At 50.3% G+C, this 24,303-nt stretch overlaps 1 protein-coding gene across 4 annotated transcripts; it reads right to left on the bottom strand.

Moving 5' to 3' along the window:
• Window positions 1-1,877: 1,877 nt before the first annotated feature.
• Window positions 1,878-19,380, bottom strand: MTCH1 (mitochondrial carrier 1). Of its 4 annotated transcripts, none has more exons than XM_037843256.1 (12): window positions 19,050-19,380; window positions 15,035-15,119; window positions 11,957-12,063; window positions 11,481-11,558; window positions 10,441-10,561; window positions 10,010-10,061; window positions 8,369-8,428; window positions 5,783-5,927; window positions 3,716-3,763; window positions 3,477-3,544; window positions 3,141-3,216; window positions 1,878-2,097 (listed from the first exon to the last, which is right to left on the bottom strand). In XM_037843256.1, the coding sequence occupies exons 1-12, from the start codon at window positions 19,368-19,370 to the stop codon at window positions 2,026-2,028; spliced, it is 1,233 nt and encodes a 410-aa protein (XP_037699184.1). In that variant the 5' UTR covers window positions 19,371-19,380; the 3' UTR covers window positions 1,878-2,025. The 4 variants fall into 4 exon arrangements, with proteins under 4 accessions (XP_037699184.1, XP_037699185.1, XP_037699186.1 ...); XM_037843257.1 differs by having other exon boundaries at window positions 5,834-5,927; XM_037843258.1 differs by having other exon boundaries at window positions 10,441-10,498; window positions 19,050-19,370.
• Between the last annotated feature and the right edge of the window lie 4,923 nt (window positions 19,381-24,303).

The raw sequence follows: 24,303 nt of genomic DNA, 5'->3' as shown, positions 1-24,303 counted from the left end.
TTTTTTTTTTTTTTTTTAAAGCCATTTTTGGGTGTAGAAGACAACCTGGGAGATGTAGTAAAGAGTCCCAAATGCAGAAATCCCAGGACATTACTTGAGAATGGCACTGGCCCTCCCTAACCAAGGTGACTCGCCTAGCCCACCCATGGTCCTGCTCTTGACCCCAGGCATCTTCTCTAAACGTCTGGATGATGTGGCTGTGCTCCGGCTCCAGAGATTCAAGCATTCCTAAATTTGGGGGACTCTTAAATCTGGGAGAAACAATCAATGCAAAATAGTGCATTGAGGGTGGCGCCAAAGTAAGAAAAGTTACCCCAGAATGGTGGTCAGTGCTGTGGGAATGCAGGCTGGGCCAGAAAAAGGTAACATGCCACAAGGCACACATGTTCCTAAAGGAATTGGTGCCCAAGGCCTGCCTTCTTTAAAGAAGCAGGTTTGGCCTGGTTGTCCTGGCATGTCCTCTCCTTCCTTGCCTCTTAAGCTGTCTCCCGAATGTTCCTAGGGAAGGGAACTTGGGCTACAAAGTTCTAAGACCTCTGCAGACCCAACTGAGATGCATTTACACAATGGCCACCCAGGCACACTCCACTTTCCTGAGGAACTAGGATATATAAGGTGAAAAAGCTTTGAGTCAACTGTTTCGAGGCCACTGGGAAAAACCAGTACATCCCAGGGGCCCTCCCCAGGTGGTGAGCAGCCTTCACAGGTGAGGAAGTATCATCTGAGTCACCAGCCCCGAGCTCTCAGAAGCCAGGTCCCCAAGAGCATGGGGCAGAGAAACACTTGGGAGAGCCGTGCTGGTATCCAAACCCCCTCAGGTGTAAGCCCCTTGCCCTCCAGCATATTGCATTTGTAAGATTTGTCTCTTTATAGACCCAGTATTGGGCAGAAGGGAAGTGAGACCTGCCTTTTCCAGAGGAGGCAGGGCTGAGCTTCAGCTTGGCCCACATCTACCCCTTCTGCTGTGACCATGTCACCACCCTCAGGAGCATTTGGCATATATCACCAAACGGTGCTGAGACATTTGGGGATTGGGTGGACACTTTCTGAAGCTGGGGAGGGCTTTAAAAGGATTGTCTCCCTAGCAATAGTTCCACATTCTAAGTGTGCTGTGAACTGGCGTTCCAGTCTATCTAATGCAGAAAATCATTCGGTGTCTCCCCCTGCCAAGACTGAATTCCAACAAATGCTGTCACTTTAGAGCCTCTTCTCGTATCAACACGAAGGACTGCGAATGATTCTGCAGGTAGTTTTTTAAGCCCACAAAATCAAGAGACTCCCTACAAAACTCCAAATCACCACCAATACATTTATTTGAGGGGAAAAGGGTCAAGTCTTAACGAATTTTTTAGTAAGACTAGAGACACTGATCGGCGAAATTTCTGGATATTCACGACTGCACAGGTAACCAGGTCCCGCACGTGTAGGGTCATCATTGAACAGATGGGCATTAGATGAAGGGGACACATTCTAAGCACTTATATGATTTCCCGTTCCAAAGAAGATGCTGCCTTCGTATCAGAAAAGTAGTGTTGAGAACGAAGGCAGAACCTGGTAACAGCCTCCTAGCACAGGCCTTGAAATGATGGTAGCCTCGTGAAAGAGGATCACGCCCTATTTACACAGTGGGAGTGAGGCTCCCAGCTGAGCTGCAAGATGAGAGTTGGGGCTGACTTGGGGGGTGTGAGGAGGGGTGGGATCTCATGCTATCAGCCTTTCCTCATCCAACCTGGGCCTCCACAAGCAGTTCTCCAGCCCTCTGCAAAAGGCAGGCACGGCAAATCTGGGAAGGGGATTCTGCTCCAATTCCCCAAGCCCAACCCCCCATCCCACCTCCACTGGGCACAGCCCCATCCCCACCCGACCCCACATCTGGACACACGGCAAATATGGAAACTGAAGCCCGGCTGGGCTGGGGCACGTCTAGGTGTTGCTGGGTTAGAGTCATCTTGTCTTGCAGGTCTCCCAAGGTGATCAGGTCTCACCCACGTGGCCAGGCTGAGACAGCGTGTTTTGTGATTCAGGTTACTCAAGGGCAAAGCATGATCCTGACGACACACGGCGGAAAAGCAGGCTGGAGCCACGGAAGAGCTGGCCCTGGAATGGAAGGAACAGTAGGGTCAGTGAAAGAGGAGGCCATGCTTCCCCAGAGGAAAGCCAGTGTAAGCCAAAGGAGGGTCCAGGATTTCAGAGCCCCCAGGACAGGAGTTGGGGTGGCAGTGTGTGTAGACTGCGTTCTGGAGGGCAAGATCAGAATCTGCTTTGTGCTGAAGCAGAAGAGGACAGCCCACTTCATGCCACAGGGCTACTCAGAAGGAAACCCCCAAAGAAGAGACTCGCTGCCCTTCTGGCTTCAGAGCCCAAGTGGTCTGGGACGCCTCTAACCCCCATGGGGGGGGGGGGGCTTGATGACTGCAGAACGGGTCAGAGTCACCAGGAGGGACTTCGCCTGTCTTTTGCTTTCCTCCTTCAGGCCAGTCAGTGCTGCTGGCTCCTCCCCAGGCCACTGACCCATTTTATTGAGGCAAATCAAGGCCAGGAAAGGGCAAGAATCTGACTTTGGCCTGGAGCCTGGAACCTGACCTCTGAGCTCAAGAGCTCAGCCAGCAGGAGGGTGCTTTGACACAGAATCCAGGAACCTCAGGGCCAGCCCCCTTGCCAGGCCCAGTGTGCACCAGTCCCCCTCAGGCTCTCCAGGGCAGTGGGGGGCATCAGCCTCCAACACACCGGCCACCCTTGGAGTCCAGAGATTCCGCAGAACTAGTCTTCAATCTTGCATTTTCAACTGAGGTTACTTTGGGGATAAGAAGTTCTTGGGCTTTATCACTTACCACATGGGCTGAGCCCCCTTATATTTGTCCTAAAAGTGTTTAAGAAGAAAAGACGCCTCATCTGGTGCATAATTTTTAAGTAAATCCATCTCAAATCCTAACCCGCCTCAAATACTTTCTGAAAGAAGTTAAACTAGAAACTTAAATTGCCTTGAAATGAGAATTCTTATTCTCTTATCCATGTTACTCATGAAATTAGAAATTGCAGGACAACCCATTTTTCCACATGGCAATGAGCCCATGAAACCATTTCATCTGATCTACGAGCCAGAAGAAGGGGAAAAGCCTCTCCCTCCAGTGCTCACTCACCTGCACGCTCAGGTACTTCCAACAGTGGATCCAGGACTTGAACACTGGGGAGTATGGGGGAAGCCCGGCCTGCAGCCTGCCCGGGAAGGAGAGCATGTATCAGACCCAGAGGACAAAGAAAGGAGACCCCAAAAGGAATGGCTTGGTGCTGCCACCCACCCACATCCTGAAACCAAGGATTCATTCCCAAAGGGCTCAGTGAATCCCAAAGGAAGTCATGATGCCTGCTGGGCAGAGCCCACCCAAGACCAGGTTGAGGGGACAAAGCCCCGGAAAAGTGCAGCTGGGGGCCCCAGCAGCCTTGGCAGGGTGCCAAGTGGAGGGGTGCACACCTACCCACAGTTGTTCACGGCCATGAGATCACCAACCAGCAGAAAGGGGTAGGTGAGCATGCTCACTGCAATCTGAAACGCAGACACTGAGTGCCACCAATCCCAGCACCCAGTCCCTGCCCAGGGAGAGGGACACCCCACATCCACACCCCGCTGAGGCTGGCCCCCGCCCACCACCCAGCTGGCCTCCCAAGCCCCACGCAGGCCAACAGGGCAGTGGGAAGGGCAGTTGGGTCAACTTACCCCCATCACAAACTTGGTGTAGCTCCGGATGGCCAGGGCCTGGCTGAACTGGACAGACAGAAATGAAGGCGTTTGCCACTGGCACCTCTGGAAGAACACTTCTGACACAGGGCCTGAGCCCTGTCCTGCGTGGCTTGCCGCCACCTTTCCCGCCCCTCCAGACTGGCCTCACACACACCCTGCACACACTGCACCCCTTTTCAGGGCCTGCCAGGGGCTTCCGTGGCCTTGTAGTCAGAGCCAAGAGAGGACCCAGGAGGCAGAAGTGGGAAAATGGGACTAAACAGGAGTTGTGTGACCCAGCTGGGGCTGGTGAAGGAGCATTAGGGAAGGAGAACAGGTTAGTGGGGTCACTGACTGCTGGCTTGCATGTAACCCCACTGGGCTGTGCACTCCGAGGGCTCCAGTGGCCAGAGCTCAATGCTTACTGAATGGAGAGACAGGCACCCCAGCTACCCAGAGACAGAATCCCAGTCCTGTGGTGTTAAGATGAGGGGAAACTCAGGGCTTCCTACTAACTCCCACCTCCCCAAGTTCTTACCCTCTTCAGATAGCAACTCCCCCAACTAGGAAAGATGAGTGCCTGTCCCTCAGCCTCCTGCGGAATGGCCACCCCACAAAATGGGTTGGCCCTGGAGCCTTGGGTAGATGTTTGCTCAGCCTCTGCCTGAGTCCTGAGTGGCTCTGGCAGGCCCGGCAGCCCCACCTTAGGCTTTACGCCACACACAGCAAAGCACTTGAAAATGCTCTCAATAAAGCTATACTGCTGTTGCTGCTGAGGTAAGTACAAGCCTCTTGTCAGACACCCACCCCCCACTAGACCACTGAAAACCTGTTAGCTGTGAGCCTCCAGACACCACCACTGCCCCAGCCTTCCTCTGTTCATGACCCACCCACAAGGCCCCGGAGAAAGGGCAGAGGTGTGGGTATGTGCGTTTACAGATGGGGGCAGGTCTCCACAGGGCCACTTCCATTGGCTTACAAGGGAAGGCCAGGAAGATTCACCTGCCCAAGCCAAATGGCTAGTCACAGCCTCTCTGTGAGCAGAGGCTCTCAGCTGGGGGCGGGGGGGGGGGTGGTAGGTGTTGGGGTAGAGGGGAGGGTTCCTCACCACACAGAGGCTTGCCAGACACACTTCCCAGCCAGACCTCAAAACAGAATCTTTATGCTTGGAACACAGACACAGACACATATGGAGCCCACGCCCCTCACCGCCCGCCCCCACCGCCCCACAAGTGATCCTGGCAGACAGGTCCCCAGGCCCCTGCCTAGCCTCCTGGGGTTGGCAATCACTGCTGCTGGAATGTCTGGCTACCAGGAACTCCCAGCCCATTGCTGCTCCTAACTTTTCTCTTGGTTATGCCTGTCAACCCATTCGGTCCCTAGATGCCTTTCCTCAACAACTGTCTTTTGAAAGAACCAAGCCTCCCCATGCCTGACCCCACTTGCTGAAAGGACTGTGTAGACTGGGCCGTAGAGACCACCGTTAACGAAAATGTGGGGTAAGCCTGGGATGCACTCTTCCCAGGCAGGGAAGTGCCCTCAGCCTGGCACAGGGCATCAGCCTGGCCGACCCCCAGCAGAGTGGCTGAGAATCCAGTTGCTCTGAGCCTCAGTTTCTGCTGCTGTCTAAAGGGGAGATTACACCTGCCCTTGTTCCCTTCATGACCAGACTGCCATGAGGATCAAATGTCAAAACATTCCACAACAGGGTTTTGAAAAGCATTAAAACATTAAACAAAGGAGAAAGGATAACTATTATTAGCTGATCCATCTCCACATCCCTGTTCCCTCAAACCAGCCTTGTGCAAGTTGGGGTGTGTTTTACTGCTAAAGCTGCTCAAGGACAGGCATGCTATAAGCTCCTCCCAGGGCTGGTTATCAATCTGGAATTGTGGACCCTCTCCCCCGAGGGGTGACTGCAAGGCCTCTTCTCAGTCTGCACCCTAAAGGTCCTGGCCAGCCCTCAGGCCCTGGTGCTCAGATCCCAGAGTCCTCAAGAATCTGCCCCAGACCCTGGGTGTCAAGAGTACATGGAAAGATGGACAAGTCCTTGTTCCAACCAACCTGGGAACCTGGATTCTGGTCGTTTCCCAGCCCCCCTGGGGTGTCACTCACGCTGTCATCCACCAGGTAGGCATTGATGAAGTGGGCCAGCAGGTTACAGCCCCACAAGAAAACCACATCTCCCAGGAGGTGAGGGATTAAGCCACTAAAAAACAAGGTGAGCAAAGATGAGCAGGCAAGGGAGGGGGGGCACTTCCTGGGGGCTCTACACCCAGGCTGCAGGCAGGGGTGTGCCAAGTCCAAAACCTGAGCAGATCCAAGGGCATGGCCTCGGGAAGGAAGGCTTCAGGGGCCACGTGGGCCTGCCGAGTGTTCCTTTTCCTGGAGAAGTGTTACCTGCCACTTCTGGCGCCACCAATTAGTTCGTGGTCTTACAAGAAGTGTTCAAGCCACAGAAGCCAGGCATGAAGACGTGAATGTTGCCAAATCTGGGACTTTCAAACGCAGATTCTGAAAGAGTGCCTACATGTGGCTCTTTTCTCCTGGCCTCTCTAACTAACCACCTCTCATGAAACACTTCTGCTCGATGCATGGTCTCTTCACCATTGCAATGTTCCAATGAAGATATTCCATGCAGTCGTTGGCAAGGAGGGCTGAGTTTTAAAGTGACGGCCTTTCGAATGAACAGCCCTGTAAGCTGATATGGAAGGTCCTCAAGATACAGCGCTGAGGGCAAAAGACCAGTTGCAGATTGGGAGGGTCCCATGTGCTACTTGTGCTGTTTCCGTTTTTAAGTTTGTTTATTTGCTTGTCAAGGTATGCAGTGCCTCGAGAGGATCTCCAGAAGACAGTGGCTGTCTTCTGGGAGGGGAAGAATTATTTTTGAACTATTAAAAATCTTATTACAAAATATTTGAAAAATTTAAAAGAATATATGCAATTTCTTGTCTGGAGTAATGAAAAGTTTCTAAAAATTGAACAGAAATTAAGTGTGGTGATGGATGCACAGCTGTATGAGGGTACCCAGGGGCAACTGATTGTAATGGTAAAATTATATCACTTGAATTATTTATTAATGAAAAATATTTTCTTTTATTTCAAAAAAAAAGTAAATGTACAGTGGGGGAGGAAGGGAATGGGATGTTTTGAATGTTCTTTTCTATTTTAATTTTTATTTTATTTTTTGGAGTAATGAAAATGTTCAAAGATTGATTGTGGTGATGAATGCACAACTATATGACAATACGGTGAACAACTGATTGTACACTTGGAATGACTGTATGTTATGTGATCATATCTCAATAAAATTGCATTAAAAAAAGAATATATGCAATGCATACATGTTATGAGGGATATTCGTGAAATGAATCTCTGTGAATGCATGCTTCCAATCCCACTGCCTCCACTTGTGCTCAGGAAATTGACTTTTCACACATACTTTTGGTGCTTTCTGAATATCACCTATTCCAAAAACATGTGGAAGGAAAAAAATAACCCAATGGGTTAGCATCTGCCATATGGGACTTCTATTCAAACCAGAACAGAACTATATGGTCTAAAAAATGCCAGAGGTGGGAACCTGCAGTGTTTTAAGGTGTGACCTACCAAAGTGGGCAAATATTTATTCATATATGTAGGTATTTGTGTGTGTGCATGTGAGCAAAACTGCCCCCCCATCCCTGACCCCTGCTGAGAACCATGGGTAAAATAACTCAATAGATACATAAAAAAAGATAGTAATTTTTCATTGCAGTTTTTTGGTTAGATGAGATATCATAAATAAAAAACTTTGGGCAAACTGTTAAGACCACATTGGAAATATTAGCTAACATGGTGCTCTGTGTCTAGAATACAACGAACATAATCCTATGTATGTCACCACCTAGACCTTAACAAGGCAAATAAAAACATACCCATCAAGCCTGGCATCTGGGTTGTCTGTGGTTTACAACATCTAAACAGTTTCTGGAATGTGAGCGTTCCTTATATGTGAAGTCAGCTCAATGTGAGGTGCCAGGAGCGATGGGGCCCTGTGCAGAGGAGCAGGCCCCTGGCACCAGCCAAAGGCTGCTCTGCAGAACACAGGCCCAGCATAGCCAGGTTTTCTGACTTTTTTCAAGAGATGGCAGAAATATGGATTTTTGTGTGAAATATTCTAAATGGTAAATGTTAACAACTAATTTGTCAGAAACACTACAAAGCCAAACAGAATGTATTGGCTGATGTGAGCCTGTGAACAGCCAGCCCTCGTCCTTCACTCCAGGCCGCAGTCTCACGGTCACTTTTAGCAGTGGCATCCTTTCCAAACCAAAGACCACCCAGTACCCCGGCACATGAAAGTCCAGCCCCTCGTCTACCCTTAGCTCTGGAGCAATGGACAAGCCCTGGAGGGGAGCTGGTCAGTCAATGTCCCAAGCCCAGTGTGCTGGACAAGCAGTATTTTTATGTGAGCCTTGACCTGAAAAAGGTCATGGGCAGCTCTGGTCTGAATGATTTGTAGCCCTGACATGCTCTGGTGCGCTCCGGAGCTGGCTGCAAGGCCTCAGCGCCCTGTGGTTAGTCTGCAGCTGGAAGCCTGAGAGGTTGAGGATGTGCCTGTTAGTAGTCATGCCTGTGGTCGGTTATGGGGCATGTAAACTCACGTACACAAAGAATCCCAGCAGCCCCTCCTCTTTGAAAATCTTCCCGATGGAGCTCAGCACGCCGCTGTGAAGAAGGCAAGACAGGGATGGGTCATGCAATCACACACCAGAAGCCGGCCCCCTGGGGTGGAACAGAGCCCACCACGCCTGCTCAGATGGTGGAGGGGAGGGAGATTCTCTTACCAGGAGGAACCCAACTGGAGAAGAGAAGAGAACTCTCATTTGAGACTGAGGGGGAATTTACACCATTTGTGAGACTGGGACAAAGCCAGCAATCCACAGGGCAGAAGACCCAGCAGCTCTCCAATGCCACTTTCTGTGGATCTGAAGTTTAGGAATGAACCTCCCAGCCTGGGCCGCTGCGGAGGGGTGGGACCTTGTCCCGCCCGGCCTAGAGCTTTTCTCTGGCTGAACAGCCTCCAAGCAGAGAAGCCTGACAAGAGTGAGAGCAGGAAGATGTGATGAGTTGAGGGCATCACCCCCCCAGGGGAAAGAGAAGGAACACAGGGCCCTGCAGCAGGAGGCCCTGGAATCAGACCTCCCAGATGCAGCTGGGAAAAGGCCTTCCCCAGCTGAGAGCTCAGACACTAGTGCCCTGGCCCCCGTAGCTTTCCAGAGATCAGAGGCAAGACTGTGGTGTCTTTGGTGTAAAATGCAAGAGACACTCAGAAACAACTGTGACCTGTGGCTAGAAATGTCAACTGGCCTGTCCTGAATGGAGGCCCTGCAAAATCAGGGGGTGGGGGCACCCTCAGAGGAGCCAAAGCCCTGGCTAGCACTGGTCTGGGGGCATCCCAGCCCAGCCAGACCCCTTTGACCTTCTTCTCCAAACAGGGGCTTGGCCCACAGGCTCTCAGCCAGATCCTCCCTCCTGTCCCATCTCCCAACCTTGCATTTCAGCCTGGGGAATGGGCCAAGTTCTCACTGGTGAACCTAAAATGAGGCATCATAGCAGCCAAGTTCCCTTGTGAGCTTGGAAATGGGAATCTTAGAGAAGGAGGGTATCAGAGGCGTGTCCTCCTGCCGCATGCCTGCAGGGCCCACCACCTATCTTGGCCACAGCCTGAGAGGGGCAGGGAGGGCATAACTGCCACGGGAAAGGCTGCCGCGGGCACAGCACCCAGCCCAGTGCCGGGCACGGCAGAGACTATCTGAGGATCTGGGAAACTAAGAGTGAAGTGACAGGGTGAGCCCCAAGTCCAGGGGGCGGAAAGCCTCTTAGCAGAGGACATAAAGATGTGTTGGCCAGGTCCTGTGACAGCCTGGAGAAATCATGAGGGCACAACCTAGAAGATCTGGGGTGGGGAGGATGTGGGGGGTTGTACAGTCTCGGGACCACTCTGAGTGATGGGATCAGCTCCGGTGCCAGGAATCCTAATCCAAGCAGACTGCAATCCCACTCACCCCCTCCATGGGGCGTCTGGGCTCATCCAGGGCAGCCCTGACAAGAGATGGGGAAGAGAAAATGCCCCTGGACATGGACGATGGCACCCGCCATCACGCCCCTCTGAAGCTAGGCAGGCTGAGCTGTCACATTAGAACTAGGTCAGAAAAAGGTGCCGTGACCAAGCCCGGTGCAGCCTGTCCTGGCAGACTCGTAATCATAACAGGGCCACTGCCAGCAGCCCCAAGAGGAATCACCCACCTGTACTTGGCCTCCCGTCCCACAAACTGGACCATGCAGCGCATTGAGATCACTGAGGAAAAAGAAAACACACAGAGGTGACACGGTGAGCCAACGCTCATGACGCCCCCACCACATGGTGCTGGCTCAGAGAAGCCACCAACCAAGGTGGCGCAAGTCAGAGGGCGGGAGGGGAAGAGGCCCTCTGGGGCTCCCTGTCACATCCCGGGACACAGGGCCCCATTGCTGCTGCCTGGGAGGAGTCCCAGCTCCCTGTGGACAGCAGTCCTGGCCAGTCTCTCCTTGGTGGGGTTCCAACAGACCACCCCCTCTCCACCCATTACCACTTCCCAGTAATTCTACCACTGCCCACCTGCAGTCCACAGGGGTCACGTGGCCCCCCACCCCCATCAGACTCGGGGCTGAGTGTGGACCCTGACAGGGCAGCTCACCATGCAGGGGGTGGGCCAGCATGCGGGACACGCACTGCATCATCATCTCGTAGGAGGTCTGGAAGACAGCAGAGGGTGTGGACCCAGTCTCAGGACCAGCACTTAGGGGATGCTGCAAGCTCTTATGGGGGAAAAACCAGAACCCCACAGCCCCCATGTGGGGTCTGCCCACCAAGGATGGCACCACCTTGTTGCCCACCCCCCACACCCTCTGCTTAAGAGTGCTGCCAGGAATATGACTCCCAAAGATGAATCTGGACCTGACATTGTGGGATTGAGAACATCTTCTTGACCAAAAGGGGGATGTGAAATGAAACAAAATAAAGTTTCAGTGGCCGAGAGATTCCAGATGGAGTTGAGGTCAATCTGGTGGACATTCTTATGCACTATATAGATAACACTTTTTAGGTTTTAATGTACTGGAAGAGCTAGAAGTAAATACCTCAACCAGTAGCCTTGACTCTTGAAGACAATTGTATAACAATGTAGCTTACAAGGGGTGACAGTGTGATTGTGAAAACCCTGTGGACCACATGCCCTTCACCCAATGTATGGATGGATGAGTAGAAAAATGGGGACAAAAACAAAATGAAAAAATAGGGTGGGATGGGGGGGGTGATTTGGGTGTTCTTTTTTACCTTTAGTTTTTATTCTTATTCTTTCTGGTATAAGGAAAATGTTCAAAAATAGACTGGGGTGATGAATGCACAACTATATGATCGTACTATGAACAGTTGATTGTACACCACGATAGTTGTACGGTATGTGAATATATCTCAATAAAACTGAATTAAATAAACAAAATAAAACAAAAAAGAGTGCTGCCAGGTCCTGGGCTAGGCCCAAGGGTGGCCAAGAAGGCATCCTGGGGTTCCCCGCAGGGTCCGAGCTAGGGTTCTTTCCATTTATCACCCACTTACCTATACCCAAGGACCCAGCTCTGTTTATTACTCCTGAATGACCCCCCATAACTGGGGAATTGGATGTAATTAGACCTGCCCCCTCAAAGGGCTACTCCCTTGCCAATCCCCACTGCCCACCTCCTTCACTACTTTCTTCAGAGAAGTCTTCATGTCATCTTTGTTGGACACTTGCTCAATCTCATCGGGAGGGAAAACCTAAGATACAAAAAACAAAGGAGAGCTAAACCAAGTAGGGCTGTGCCTCTTGAATATAACTCTTAGGGGAAGGAGATGTGAGGAAGCAGTTCCTAACAGCTTCTCTGCAGGGCCTGTTTGCTGGGCCTGCCTCAGGCAGCCCCAGGCCTGGAGCTCAGAGGGAAAAGAAAGCCACCATCTGGTATCGCAGCTGTGGGATGAACCCCCAGTGGGTCTTGCCCTCCCAGGCAAGGAGACTCGGGGTTTGGCCACCAGGGTCAGTGAGGAGCCTGGCTACAGAGCAGGGTGGAGTCTGAGCAGCAGGGGGAGCAGCAGGACCAGGGCACGCATGCTGCCTCCAGGGGACAGCGAGGGTCTCGGGGGATGGTGGCGACTGCCCCGCCTTCGCCTCAGCTCACCTTCTTCATGCTGCCCCGGGTCACAGTGGAGAGGGCGTTGGACATCAGCCGGGGGCTCAGGCCGCGGAACAGTCCTATCTTCCCGTCCACCTGCACGATGTACTTGGCTAGAAGGAAGCAGAGGCGGCAGCGTCACGCCCAGCCCAGTCGCTCCACTCCCGGATCAGACACGCACGGAGCCAGAGGCAGCTTGTCTCTTAAGTAAATGCTTCCTACACTTGTGGAAGGGAACATCTGTCCAGGGCCAATCAGGCACCAATCCCGGAATGCCTTTTCTAGCTTCTGATTCTTTTTATAAAAGCTTCAAAGCATGTTTTTGACAAATAAGCACATACATTTTTTTTTTTTAGCTTTGAAAAATCTACTGGGCAAACTTGGCTATGGTTTTTCAACTCTGCAACTTCACTGTTACAACCCAGAAACCAATTCTGTTGCTCATAAAAAATGTTCTTCTCAGGGAAAAAGATAAAAGAAAAAAGATAGAGTGCCAGTAGGCACCTAAGGGAGGAAAGAAGGAAAAGGGATTCCAGAAGAAAGACCCCCGAGTGTCCCCTGAACATGCTACGGCAGGAGCAGTCCCCACCCTGTTACTGTCCCACACACAGGACACCACATGGCACCTGTCAGCATTGATTGATCAAAGCAAAATAAAAGCCTGCCTGACTCCAAGCTCTAAAATGTGAACACCAAAGAACTATTTCATAGAAAAAACTTAAGTGGTTAGGGAAGGTAGACCCTATCTGTGTGAGTCAGTGTTTTTTCATTAGATTTTTGAAAAAGATACATTCTTAATGTTTCATTGTGTATTTAATATCAACTTTTTAGCTATGTTCATAGGGGTGATGTATCTTCATAAACCTGTATACCTGGAAGCTGGCGGAACCTTCTCTCAGTGTGTTCCCCTTTCAGACCCATGACTCTAGCTCTCTAGCACCACACAGCGGCAGGAACAAGCAAATATGCTTTTTCCTCCTCTGCAACATGTCTTCCACCCCAGCAAAGTAACAGCTGCTAGCACAGGCTTTCAATGGGCCTTGAGAGCACCTGGTACGTGGTTACCTGAGATGGTGACGGGCTGGAAAGAGAGAAGGAGAAGGGAGAAGAAAGGGGACACTGGTCAACATGGCAAGGTACCCTGTGCCAAAGGGTGAACAGGTGGAAAGATATATTTGGGGGAGGAAAGCTCTTAATCAACTAGAAGGTGCAGCAGCAAAAGGGATAAAGCCTCAGAGTGTGATCTTGAGTAAATACTTAACCTCTTCCCACCCCTGATCTGCCCACCAACATAAAGGGAGTGAGGTTGCTATTTTTCCCCCGTTTCAGAGATAGATTATGAACAGCTGAGAGCAGAGAGAGATGCTGCAAGTCTTTCTGCAGCCCCTGAAAACGGTCCAGGGAAGCTCTCTCCTTTACAACAAAGAAGGACATGACAGCTTGTGCCACTTCCCACCATGAGATGGGGAGGAAGAGATACTGTCCAGGCAGTTCTGGGAGCCTGTGGGCCCAGTCAGGCCAAGTCCCCCTCGAGAGCAGGTCTGGGGTCCAGAAACGACCAGTGGGGACCTGCTTACGACATCTGAACTGAAACAACATTTAGATACACAGGGGAGGGGGAAGTACCTCTGAACTCTGCTCATCTTTGCAAGAGGTGATAAGATGGTGTCAAGACTCCGCTACTCTGAGTCCTTTGGGAAATAGCTGTGTAACATGAACAGAACAATCTGGGTTCCAACCTCGAGTCCTCCTAACACGGCACACAAAGCCATATACACAGGAACCACAATGAAGGGGGTTGGCACACCTCCAACCTGGTTTCCCACACATCCAGGGTTATCTTTGTATAATGGCTTTGCTCACAAGCATGGAAATACTTCCCTGATTCTTTGACTCCCTCCTCCCCTGCATTGAAACATTTCAAATAAAAAGAAATACAAACACATTTCCCCCACGAAACTATATGTTCTGCCTGACTCTATAACAACATGGGGGTAAAACTAAAAAAGAAGTATGACCATCTGATTCTGCCTACAGTGTGTGAAGTGAATAAAGGTGACACAGAGGTGAAGCCACGAGTTATTCAGAGAACATTCTAGACTGACCACACAGATGAGAAGAGCAGAGGGGGAAGCATGAGGTGGGCATGAACATGAGAAAGGGCGTATTTAAAGACGGTCCTCATCTCAATCATCAGTGAGTGGGGGGGCTGCGAGAGGGAATGGTTGGTGGGTTTGAAAAGGACTTGGCCACTGGGCACCTGGGGGCCAGGGGATGAGCAGCAAAGGCAGGAAGGGGGGTTTTGCTGGCCGAAGGAAAGCGCCACTGTGGCAGGCTTCTTGGTGGAGAGAACTCCGGGCAGGCAGAGCTGCTGGAACAGGGGGACTTACAGACAGGGCTTGGGTGTGAAGAAGCTGACTGTACTTTGCAGACAAGGACTACAGAGCCAGAACATCAAGTGGCCCGAGCAAGTTCATGCAACTGGCCCAAGGCAAACCAAAGCCAAAGCAGCAACTCCGGACACGGCGTCCTTTCTTTCACTATATCCTGTTCTGTATCCACTGATGAAGATGACAGACCGAGTAGCTGCCACTGCCTGGGAAACACAGGGGACACAGGACAACCCGGAGGCAAGAAGGAACCCAGCAGGGCCCTGACAGGCCTCCTGCTGGAAAAGCAGGAAGGCTGGTCACAGGCTGGAGTGCTCAGAAGGCAAAGGAAACTCACCCCCATGCCTGTTTCCAGGCACCACCTGGGGAAGCAAGGACATGGACCAGTGTCCTGGCCTGGCCTGGCCCTTCCCTCGGGCACCCATCTGTCCCCTCCTGCTGCCTGGCCAGGCAGCTGGCAGCTATAGACAGTGGAGTTGGACCAAAGCTGTACTGTTCACCTGCTCCTACCCTGACACCCTGCTGTCTCTGGCCACACTCTCAAATCCCCTCCCTCCACACTGCTCTGACTCCTGGACGGGTGCCATGCTGAACGGTCATGTTCCCCACGGCCAGCCGTGCCTGCCACCCATTTAATGCTCCTGTTACGTCAGTGCGGTCACTGTGAGGTTTCCTGCCCGGCAAGCACACTCACCGTAGGTAAAGAAGCTCGGCAGATAGAGGACCTTCCTTCCCAGCACGTTGGTCCCAATAGTGGGGGGCATCGGCTCATGCCCCACCTTCGGAATTAACCAGAACAAAAGGAAGGTCAGATTCAGTCTCACTGCTTCCCACTTTTCTCAGCCTCTGACTCTTCTCCCACAAATTCTAATGTTATCCCTGTTACCGTTTTGCCCAGAAGTTTCCATCAGTGTCTACAGCCATCAGCATTGTGTACTCTCTCAATGAATGGAATGCCTAGTCCCAGATACTGCCCTGACCACAATCCAAGTCACCCCATCCCCTACCATTCCTACCTTCAAATCCCAGACACTCCCAGTTCAGAAATCCCTCCTCCCCTTTTTTATTAACTCCACACCCCACTCTCATCTCAGAATAAATTTCAATTAATTCTCATCTCCAGGTTAAAAACTTCATTCCCACTTCAATCCCAAATGTGGCAACACCAAAACACATCACATCCAAATCTCAGGTCCAAACTCCGGACAGTTCCAGCTCTAAGTAACTCATTCCAAAGTTTATCCCAAACTCAAGTTTCTTACCGAAGCTACTGCAGAAATGCCCAAATCAGTCCCTCCCACTCCCAGGCATGGCAAATTGTTACCCAAACCCCAGATGCTCCTCAAACATATCCTCGGTTGTGTCCTAATCTCAGTCATGCCATATCCCTGTGACAGAATGAACTCCCCTCATTTCTGTAGGGCTATTCTAATTCTTGCTGTACAGATGTCGATAATAAAATCATGGGCCAGTAAATGACCAAGCCCTTCATCCCCATGGGACAAGGTAGGGTGTCTCCTGAAGGGTGAGATCGTTTATGCTGCCACTTAAAGAGGAGGAAGACTCTGCTGTCACACGGAGGCAAGGTATCTAGGAGACTAGTGCCCAGGTGGGGGTAAGAAGGTACAGCCCTTGGGAGGAGGCCAGGACACCAATCTGTGGCCGCAGAGCTGGCCCAGCAGGCTCAGCCCACCAAAGCAGGCCCCTCTTGGAGTGGAAGGGGACAAGGCCTGCAGACGTGGAAGGCAGTTGAAACAGCAGGGTTCGGAACTTTGTTTTATAATCTGGACCAGGTATGCTTCCAGTGTTTTGTAGCTCAATTTTCTTTATTCCTCTCCTTAGTCAAGTATTTTTGAAAGTTCATGCTGTTCCCTTGTGGATGTGATTTTGAGCTACATGACAGATTACTGATTGTAAGTTAAGAAACCCCTTCTGTGATGGGGACCTTCTTTAAGAAAAAAAAAAAAAAAATTCCAGTTCAGAAGAGTTGAAGGAAGAAGGGGATGAGCTGGCTGACCCAGGCTATTAGCCCTTCCCTTTTAGAACTTTTTCCCTCTGGGTTAAAAGCTTGAAGTTTCTGAGTTTTATTTGGATTTTGTTTTCTTAAATGCGCAGTAGTCCCTTTGGCCCTCACCTCTAAGTCAGAGCTACTGCTTATTTGCTGTACCACCCAGCCTAGGCACTCCAATGGATTCCAAGGGAGTCCCATGGATTCCAATTTCACCCTGAATTCTTCCCTGTCCCCCACTCCATATCCCCCAGGCTCCAAAATGTGCCAAATCTATTTTTCTTAACGTCTACTCAGGTTATCTAAAGGCACACTACCACACCTCACCCTCAAGTTTTATTATGCTCACCCAAATCCATTAACTCGGTCCTAACTGCAGCCGAATCTGTAGCCCTATATCAGATACTTGCAGTCCCAGTTCATCATCTTCAAATCTCCGACTCCCTAAACCTAACTTCCACATGCCCTGTTCTGAGACACTTCATTCTTATTCACTTATCTAAACAATCCCCAAATCTGTCACTTCACTCCTGGCATTCCCCCAAATTGTGGTTTGCCTTTTTCAAAATGTCACCTGATTCCTAAGCTATACCCATTAAAATTTCACCCTAAAATCTGTTATGGTCAGCACCACCTGGATTCAAATAGGATGAGCCACCTCTGTCATTGCAACTGAGCTCACTCTTCCTTACCCACCCACCCTCACATGCTCCTCACCTATCAGTCTCCCTCATTCCCTAATTCCCCTTTCCAAACCACCCTTAATTCAATTTTCTTCTCAAACCTGCAAATCAAATTCTCCATGGTCCAAACAATGAAGCCACTTCCCTGTTTCCCTCACATCGAGCCCACACATTCCTTATGCACCAGCATCTTCCACTCCACAGACCATCTGTCACCCTAAAATCCCAGCCCTTGCCCCAACTCATTCCATCAGCCAAAAACATATCTCTCCCTTCACATCTCAGATACCACCAGTTTCAAAGCTTACTCCATTTTCTCTCCCAAATCTACACTCTTTATTGCTACAAATAAAATCCTAATCCTGTGGTGAAGCAGTCCTTACCCCCAAATCACAACCAAACACCAGTACTGGTCTTGTCCTTCGTCCATCAGCCATTTCCAAATCTCAGTCACAACTAGATTCTAATCAGTCACCCTGATTTCCCTGCCTCAATCTTTCCGTTCTGTCATACTCCTGGTAAAACTTCCAAAATCTGTTGTCCCCATTCCTCAGACCCCAGATTTTAATTACTCCCATTCTCAAGGTATTCTCATTCCAACTGTTTCACCACATCTCTCAGTCCAATTCTAAGGACAGTAAAATCTGACACCCACTTGCTTCCACTCAAATCTCAAACCTCAAATTGTGGTTAGGTTTCCGTCTCAATTTTTACCTCCTGTCCACCACTCTTCTCAACTGGAAAGTTCTAGGCGACACCTTAAGACATCAGTCTAGACCCTAACCAGCCCACCACCCTCATCTAAGGGGTGCCTATCTCAGTCACCTCCTCCTAATTCTGCTAAATGCATTGCCTCCACCACCAGCCCCATTCCAGCTCAATCTCTCCCTTTCTCAATAGGCCACTTCATCTGCAATCCATTGAGGGTCATCACCAAATAGGCCAAGTGCCCCTATAGACCTCAATTAGAGAGACATACCTACCTCGGTTTCGGCTTCTGCCAGCTTCTACCTATCTTGACACCTTATGTTGTCACAGCCTCTTGGGCCCAATTCCAATATGCCCCATATCCCTTCAGACTCATGCCCCCCAGATATAAGGACTGCCATTCCCATCTTCTGATCCAACTGTGATTTCCATTTTCTTCTCCAAATTCATCATCCCCTTCCCCCGAAAAACATTCTCCTCAATCCACTCTCCAGACACATCGCCACCGCTCCCCTCCCCAATGCATTGCTCTATCTTTTCCCATCCCCCAACAAACGTCACCGTCCCCTCCTCCCACCAAATCTGATGTCGCCATCAAATCCAGGGCCCCCGACCCTGCAAATGATAGCTCTCCCCTTTGCCTTCCCCATCTTGCACCAAATTCCATCGCCATTAAACCCAATACCCCCAATCCTCTCCTCCTCCAAATCTGATGTCCCTTCATTCCCTCCTAAATTTTTGCCCCTCACCTCCACTCCTTTGTCCCCCAAAACCGCTTTAAATCCATCTCTATCAAATTCAGATAGAGATGCTCCCCTGCTCTCCTCTACCCCAAGTCTGTACTCCTCACCTCCTAAATCCTTTCCCCTCACCCCCAATCCTCCTCCCACCCTATTCGCCAAAACTTCTCAGTTGTTGCTCCTTCCCTCACCCCAAATCCGCTGCCCCTTCTATCCCAAGTCCATTGCCCCTATTCCTTCACCCCTCCAACCCGTCTTCTCAAAACCCAACCCACTGCCCTCTCCGCCGTACCCCGCAAACCTCTCTCTCCTCCCACCCAGTCCCAAATCTGTCCCTCTGAACCTTTCGCCCCCTCTCCTGAAGGTCCAAACTCGTCACCCTCTGCACGCCCAAATCCCTTGCTTCTTCCCTCCTTTCCCAAATCTGTCGCTCTCACCCCTTCGTCCTCCAGCCCCCTCTCCGCTCCCCATTTCAGCCCCCATCGACTCCCCCGCCACTATCCTCCTCCGGATCCCAGCCTGTCACCTTCAATGGCCCCCCACCTCCCCACGGCGCCCAGGGTCCCCCACCTGGATGAGCAGCTTCACATAGAGCAGCGGGTGACTGAGTGCCGTCACGCCCGCGCCCAGCGCCACAAAAAGCGCCTCGGTGGTCGGGGCGTTGTCCCCGGATCCCAGGCCTCCGGACGCGCCATCCATCCTGCGGGCCGAGGGCTGCGCCGCAGGCCGAGGGTGGCGCGGGTGCGCGCGGTGCGCGGGCGGCGGATCGCGAGCCCGGGCCTCGACCCCCGCCGCCGCGCCGCCGCGAGCTCCCGCTCCCGCTCCCGCTCCAGCCATCCCCGCGGCACCGCCGCGAGCCCAGGGCGCCACTTCCGGGTCCGAGGCCCCCATGGCGCGGGGCGGCGCGGGGGGGGGGGGGTGTCACTCACCGTCACGTGACGGGAGGCGTCAGGGGGCGGGGCCGGGCGCACCACTAGCGGCCGCGGGGGAGCGCAGGGGCGTGGCGTGGCGGGTGGTGTGCGCAGGATCCCGGCTCCGATCCAACTCGGGTCGGGTCGGGTCGAACGCTGGGCTGAGAGTGGAGGGTCCACGGTCGCCGGCCACCGGGGTCCCGCGATCTGGGACTGGGGAGGCCGCCGCAGGCCCGGGTGCCCCCCCGGGAGTCCCAGAGAGCGGCGGGGGTGGGGCCCAGCGGCTCTGGAAGCCAGAGGCCCCAATATGGTCAGCGGCGCCTCCAAGCCCCCTCCCCATGTTCGGGAGCGTTCGCCGCAGTTCTGGGCCCGCCCCTTTGCGGCCCAAAATACAGTTAGCGCGGCCTGCGAGGAATTTGGCTCGAGCCGGGCCTCCTGCTGTAGGCCTAGCCTCCCTACGATCCTCGGCATCCCAGTCTTACTTCTTAGCCTTTCCCTTTGCCAGGAATGTCTCCTCGAGAAGGCCACATCCAGTCGCCCCCCTCAGCGATTGTGGTTCCCTTCCCCTCCTGTTGAGCCTTCGCGAACCTCCCTGAAAGCCCCGGGCTATAAAAGGAATTTTAATCAGTCATTCAATGTGAGCCCACGAAGGCGCTGTGCTGGGCTCCAACTCTACTCCTTAGTTAATAAAAATGAATAATCTAAATTGCACTTACTATGTGCCAGGCACTTTTCCACGTGCTTTATGCGTGTTAACTCACATAATAATCCTTATAACAACTGCGCTAGGAGGGCATTTATTCCAGCAAGCCCTGTTCCCGCACTGTGCTGCAGTAACACCCGCACTGTGCTGTGCTAGTTGTGGGGGTGCTCAATAGCAGTTTCAGTTTAAATGAAAACAGTAGAGCCGCGCAGAGACTGCAGGGGCACAGCCGTGGAGGACTTAGTTCCTCTGCCTGTGCTTATCCTTTTGACAGTTCAATGTGAGAAAGTTCTTCAGCAAAATAGACATCAGCCTTCTAAACGTTTTGCTCAGGATCCAGGTTTCCCCAGTCCACCCTTTCTGACCCTGCCTTGCCCCCTAAAAAACCACCTCCTGGCCCTTGACACACCTGAGGACAAATACTCTACACACTTCCCACATGCAAATCCTGCCAGTCTTCTTCCCTTGCCCCCACACTCTGTTCTACCTAGTGCTGGGGGTCCTAACCCAGACTTGACCAGGAATCGCTGCAAAGGTTCCCAGCCCCCCGGCCCCAGGAGTACTTTCCGTGACTTGGTTTACCTGGATTCTGGTTTAGCTTTTGCGAAAAGGTCCTGAAAGATTTCAGTCAAGTCCACCCACAGCTTCATCTAACATACAGCACCGCACTGACTCTACACCTAGAAGAGGAGGTCATACACCCAGCTTCTTGGTGGGCGGGATGTTAATCTCACCATCCTCTGAACCTTCCTCACACACACCTTTCCCTCCTCTGGACTTTTCCTTTCCACTTGTCTCCAGCTGTCAGTTTTTCCTTCTGAACTTGACTGCATGTGTACCGTTAGGCCTTTCACTCTGCCTTAACATGGTCACCTAACATGTTGTATATCTTTAGCCTTTTAAGACTGTGGTTGTGTGAAGGCAGCCCTTTTGTATTGTCTTGTTTTATTTCTTATCTCCCACAGCACCAGATCTAGGGAAGTACATAAAGTGAATGTTCAGTAAATTGTTTTTAAATGATTGAACAATCTCCCCAAGCAGAGAAATTAAAGTAAAAACAGATCCTAGACCAGTTAAGCCCCTAGAGTACCCAGCAGAAGCAAATGTAAAACTGCACTATAACTATATTTCCACAACCCAGGACTCACAGGGATAACACACAGAAGAAAAAAACTATTCTCACAGTAAAGAAAACTACAGACCACTCAATGACACATTCCATCATGGGAGTGCATGAGCAAAACAGGAGAACTAATATTCCTGGGAAGGTGAGGTAACAGAGCAATCTGAAAGAAACTTTTCAGGGGAAAAAAATTAGGTTGCAAATGAAGGCAAACATACAGAATTGAAAGCACAAGAAAACAAGAATAGAACATTGTGATAAAAGACCAGATGTCTTTGAAAAGGAACCAAACAGAACATCTAGAAATAAGTATACTCACTGAAAAGATTGAATGAAAGAAAATCTTGTTAACCATTTGCTCCATTGGGGCTTGGCCTTTCTTTTGTCCTGTATCCCTGGAGCTCCATACTCAGACATCAACACCACTCAGGAGCCAAGGTTAAAAAATGAACCATCTTTAAGTCCTGGCCCCAATTCTCTTTGCTCTCATCTTCCGCTAACCCCCCCCCCCCCCCAACAAAGAACATGTGATTCTATCAAGCAGTTAATAATAGCTAAATTCAGTCAGCTGCCCTATATTCAGAATTACCTCTGTATGTAAAATGAGGCATGCTGTCACCAGCACTATCACTATTGGCATTTTAAGTATCAACTCCTTTACTATTACAATATGAGGCTGGAGCTACAATGATTATCCTTATTCCACAGATGAGGAAACTGAGACACAGAGAGGTTAAGTAACTTGCCTGTGGTCACACAGCTAATAAGAGGCAGAGCCAGGATTTGGATCCCAATCTGAGTCTGAAGCCCCACACTCTTAAATGGAGATCAAAGGGGAAAATGGAAAAAGGCATGCGGAGCGATGAAGACAGCAAGATTTCAGTGGCCAGAATACACATGCTGGCAGCCTACATGAACGAATGACATCCACTGCGTGCACCATGCACGTGCAGGCCAGAGTGACAGCCTCACCCAACTTCCCTGTCCATTTCTTCAGATCTTACGTGGACACAATGCCTTCTTTATGGTCATCACTCTCCCTTTGAGATTGCAGTCTCTGGAAGCCATGTCCAGTCTCTAGAGCTCCAGTTGCTTACCTGTGTAGAAACGGCCTACCTGGAGAAAGAAACGTGGGTTTGGGAGTCAACGATGTCTGTCTATGGATCCTAGCATGGCTGCTCACAGCTGTGAAAACTTGGGAGCCTCTCCGAGATTTGGTTTCCTGGTATGTACACTAACAGGTGGGGATAAGGAATGTGACAGAGTGGCAGGGCCACCACTCAATAAATGCCACCTATTATTAATGCCAGATCATCCAAGGGGAAGGCCTCATCTTTGGATTTGAGAATTTCCTCCATGCATTTCTTTGGATGTTTTCCCAGCTTTCTGTCTCCCAAACTCTCAGGCAGGAGCCCATTAACAATGGGTAGTTCTTCATTTGTACAATCCAACCCATTTCTGCACAAAGCAGGTTGGTCCCTTGCTGGTATGGAACCACTTCTACCCCAAGAAGTAACAGGGTACAAAAGGACAAATATCGTATAATCTCATGAATATGAAATAACTACAACATGCAAATTCATAGAGGCAGAAAGTAGATCGCGGGGTACCAGGGGCCCCGGTGTGGGTGTGGAATGGGGAGTTAATGCTCAACGGGAACAGAGCTTCTGTGTGGGGTGGTGGAAAAATTTTGGTGATGAATGGTGGTGATGGCAGCACATTGTAAATGTAATTGACATCACTGAATTGTGTACTTGAAAGTGGTTAAAATATGAAATGTTATATTGTATATGTTACCACAACAAAAAATTAAAAACACACATACACACAAAACACCCAACTATTCAAATAGATGTGGAAAACAAAAAACAAACCAGCAAGCAAGCAAACAAAAAGAATTACTAAGGGCTTCTCACCAGCTGTCCGTGGAGACACTGCATCAAGGGAGCAGAGACTATGGTGAGATACAGCCATTCAATTTGGGAGACCTCTTGCCTTATTATGCTAAAAGAAGGTACATTGTAAGTGTGATCATCTCAGGAATTCTGGCATTTCAAGCAGGTCACCAGAAATGTATTAGCAAGAGGAATAGCTAAGCTTTCTGGAAAATACATGGAAGACAACTTTGGGATTGCTGGGATGAAACCTGGAAGAGCCAAGGGGAGAAAGGGAGCCTCTGAACTCTGGGGAGAGGTGGCATGTCACGTTGAGCCCAGTGCTCACCCCAGTTTCGGAGGGGGTCAACTCCTGAGGCTGTGTCCTACCCCGTTATTCTCTTCTTGGTGGGGAAAGGTCAGGCCACCAATCTCTTTTGAGTCAAGATCTGTTTGTCGTAAAAGGTAGGAAGTTTTCTTCTCCTGCAGCGATCAGTAGAAGTTGAACATTAATGGGCCCCTGCCCAGAGTTTGGGTGAGTTTCAGGATTAAGATTGTATCAGGACTATTGATCAGCAGCCAAAAGGAATGAACTACTGATGCGGGTAATGATATGGATGGGTCTCAAAAACATTATTCTGAGTGAAATAATCCACACACAAAAGAGCCTCTGAGTAGGATTCCATTATGTAAGGTTTTTTTTTTTTTCCAGCTATGGCTTCATATCTTTTTTTTTTCCTTTTTTTTTTAAAGCAATTTTATTGAGATATAGTCACACATCATATAATCTATCCAAAGTATACAATTGATGGCTCACAGTATCATCATATAGTTGTGCATTCATTGCCACAATTTCAGAACATTTTTCATTACTCCAAAATAAAGAAAGAATAAAAATAAAAAAGAGCACTCAAAGCATCCCATACCACTTCCCACCCCCATTATTTATACATACATTCTTTGTCATTATTTTATTACTTATGTGTCCATACACTGGTTAAAGGGAGTGCCAGTCACCAGGTTTTCACTATCACATGGTCACACAATAAAAGCTATATAGTTATACAATCATCATCAAGAATCAAGTCTACTGAATTACAGTTCAACAGATTCAGATATTTCTTTCTAGCTATTTTAGTACACTAGGAACTAAAAAGGAATATCTATATAATGCAGAAGAATAATCTCCAGAATGACCTCTTGACTCCGTTTG

The sequence above is a fragment of the Choloepus didactylus genome, chromosome 7 (genome assembly GCF_015220235.1).
Source record: "Choloepus didactylus isolate mChoDid1 chromosome 7, mChoDid1.pri, whole genome shotgun sequence".
NCBI classification, from domain to species: domain Eukaryota; kingdom Metazoa; phylum Chordata; class Mammalia; order Pilosa; family Megalonychidae; genus Choloepus; species Choloepus didactylus.
The sequence above is the reverse complement of the archived record's forward strand: the minus strand, read 5'-3'. Positions and strand labels throughout refer to the sequence as shown.

Bases quoted from the DNA above. Each gene is read 5' to 3' on its own strand.
- MTCH1 (XM_037843256.1), bottom strand. From the start codon at position 19,370: ATGGGGGCCTCGGACCCGGAAGTGGCGCCCTGGGCTCGCGGCGGTGCC. The intron at 10,562-11,480 runs GTGGGCAGTGGG...TTCCCCCATAAG, and splicing joins TGAAGAAAGTAGTGAAGGAG to AGCTTGCAGCATCCCCTAAG. The intron at 3,217-3,476 runs GTAGGTGTGCAC...CTTCCCGGGCAG, and splicing joins ATGGCCGTGAACAACTGTGG to GCTGCAGGCCGGGCTTCCCC.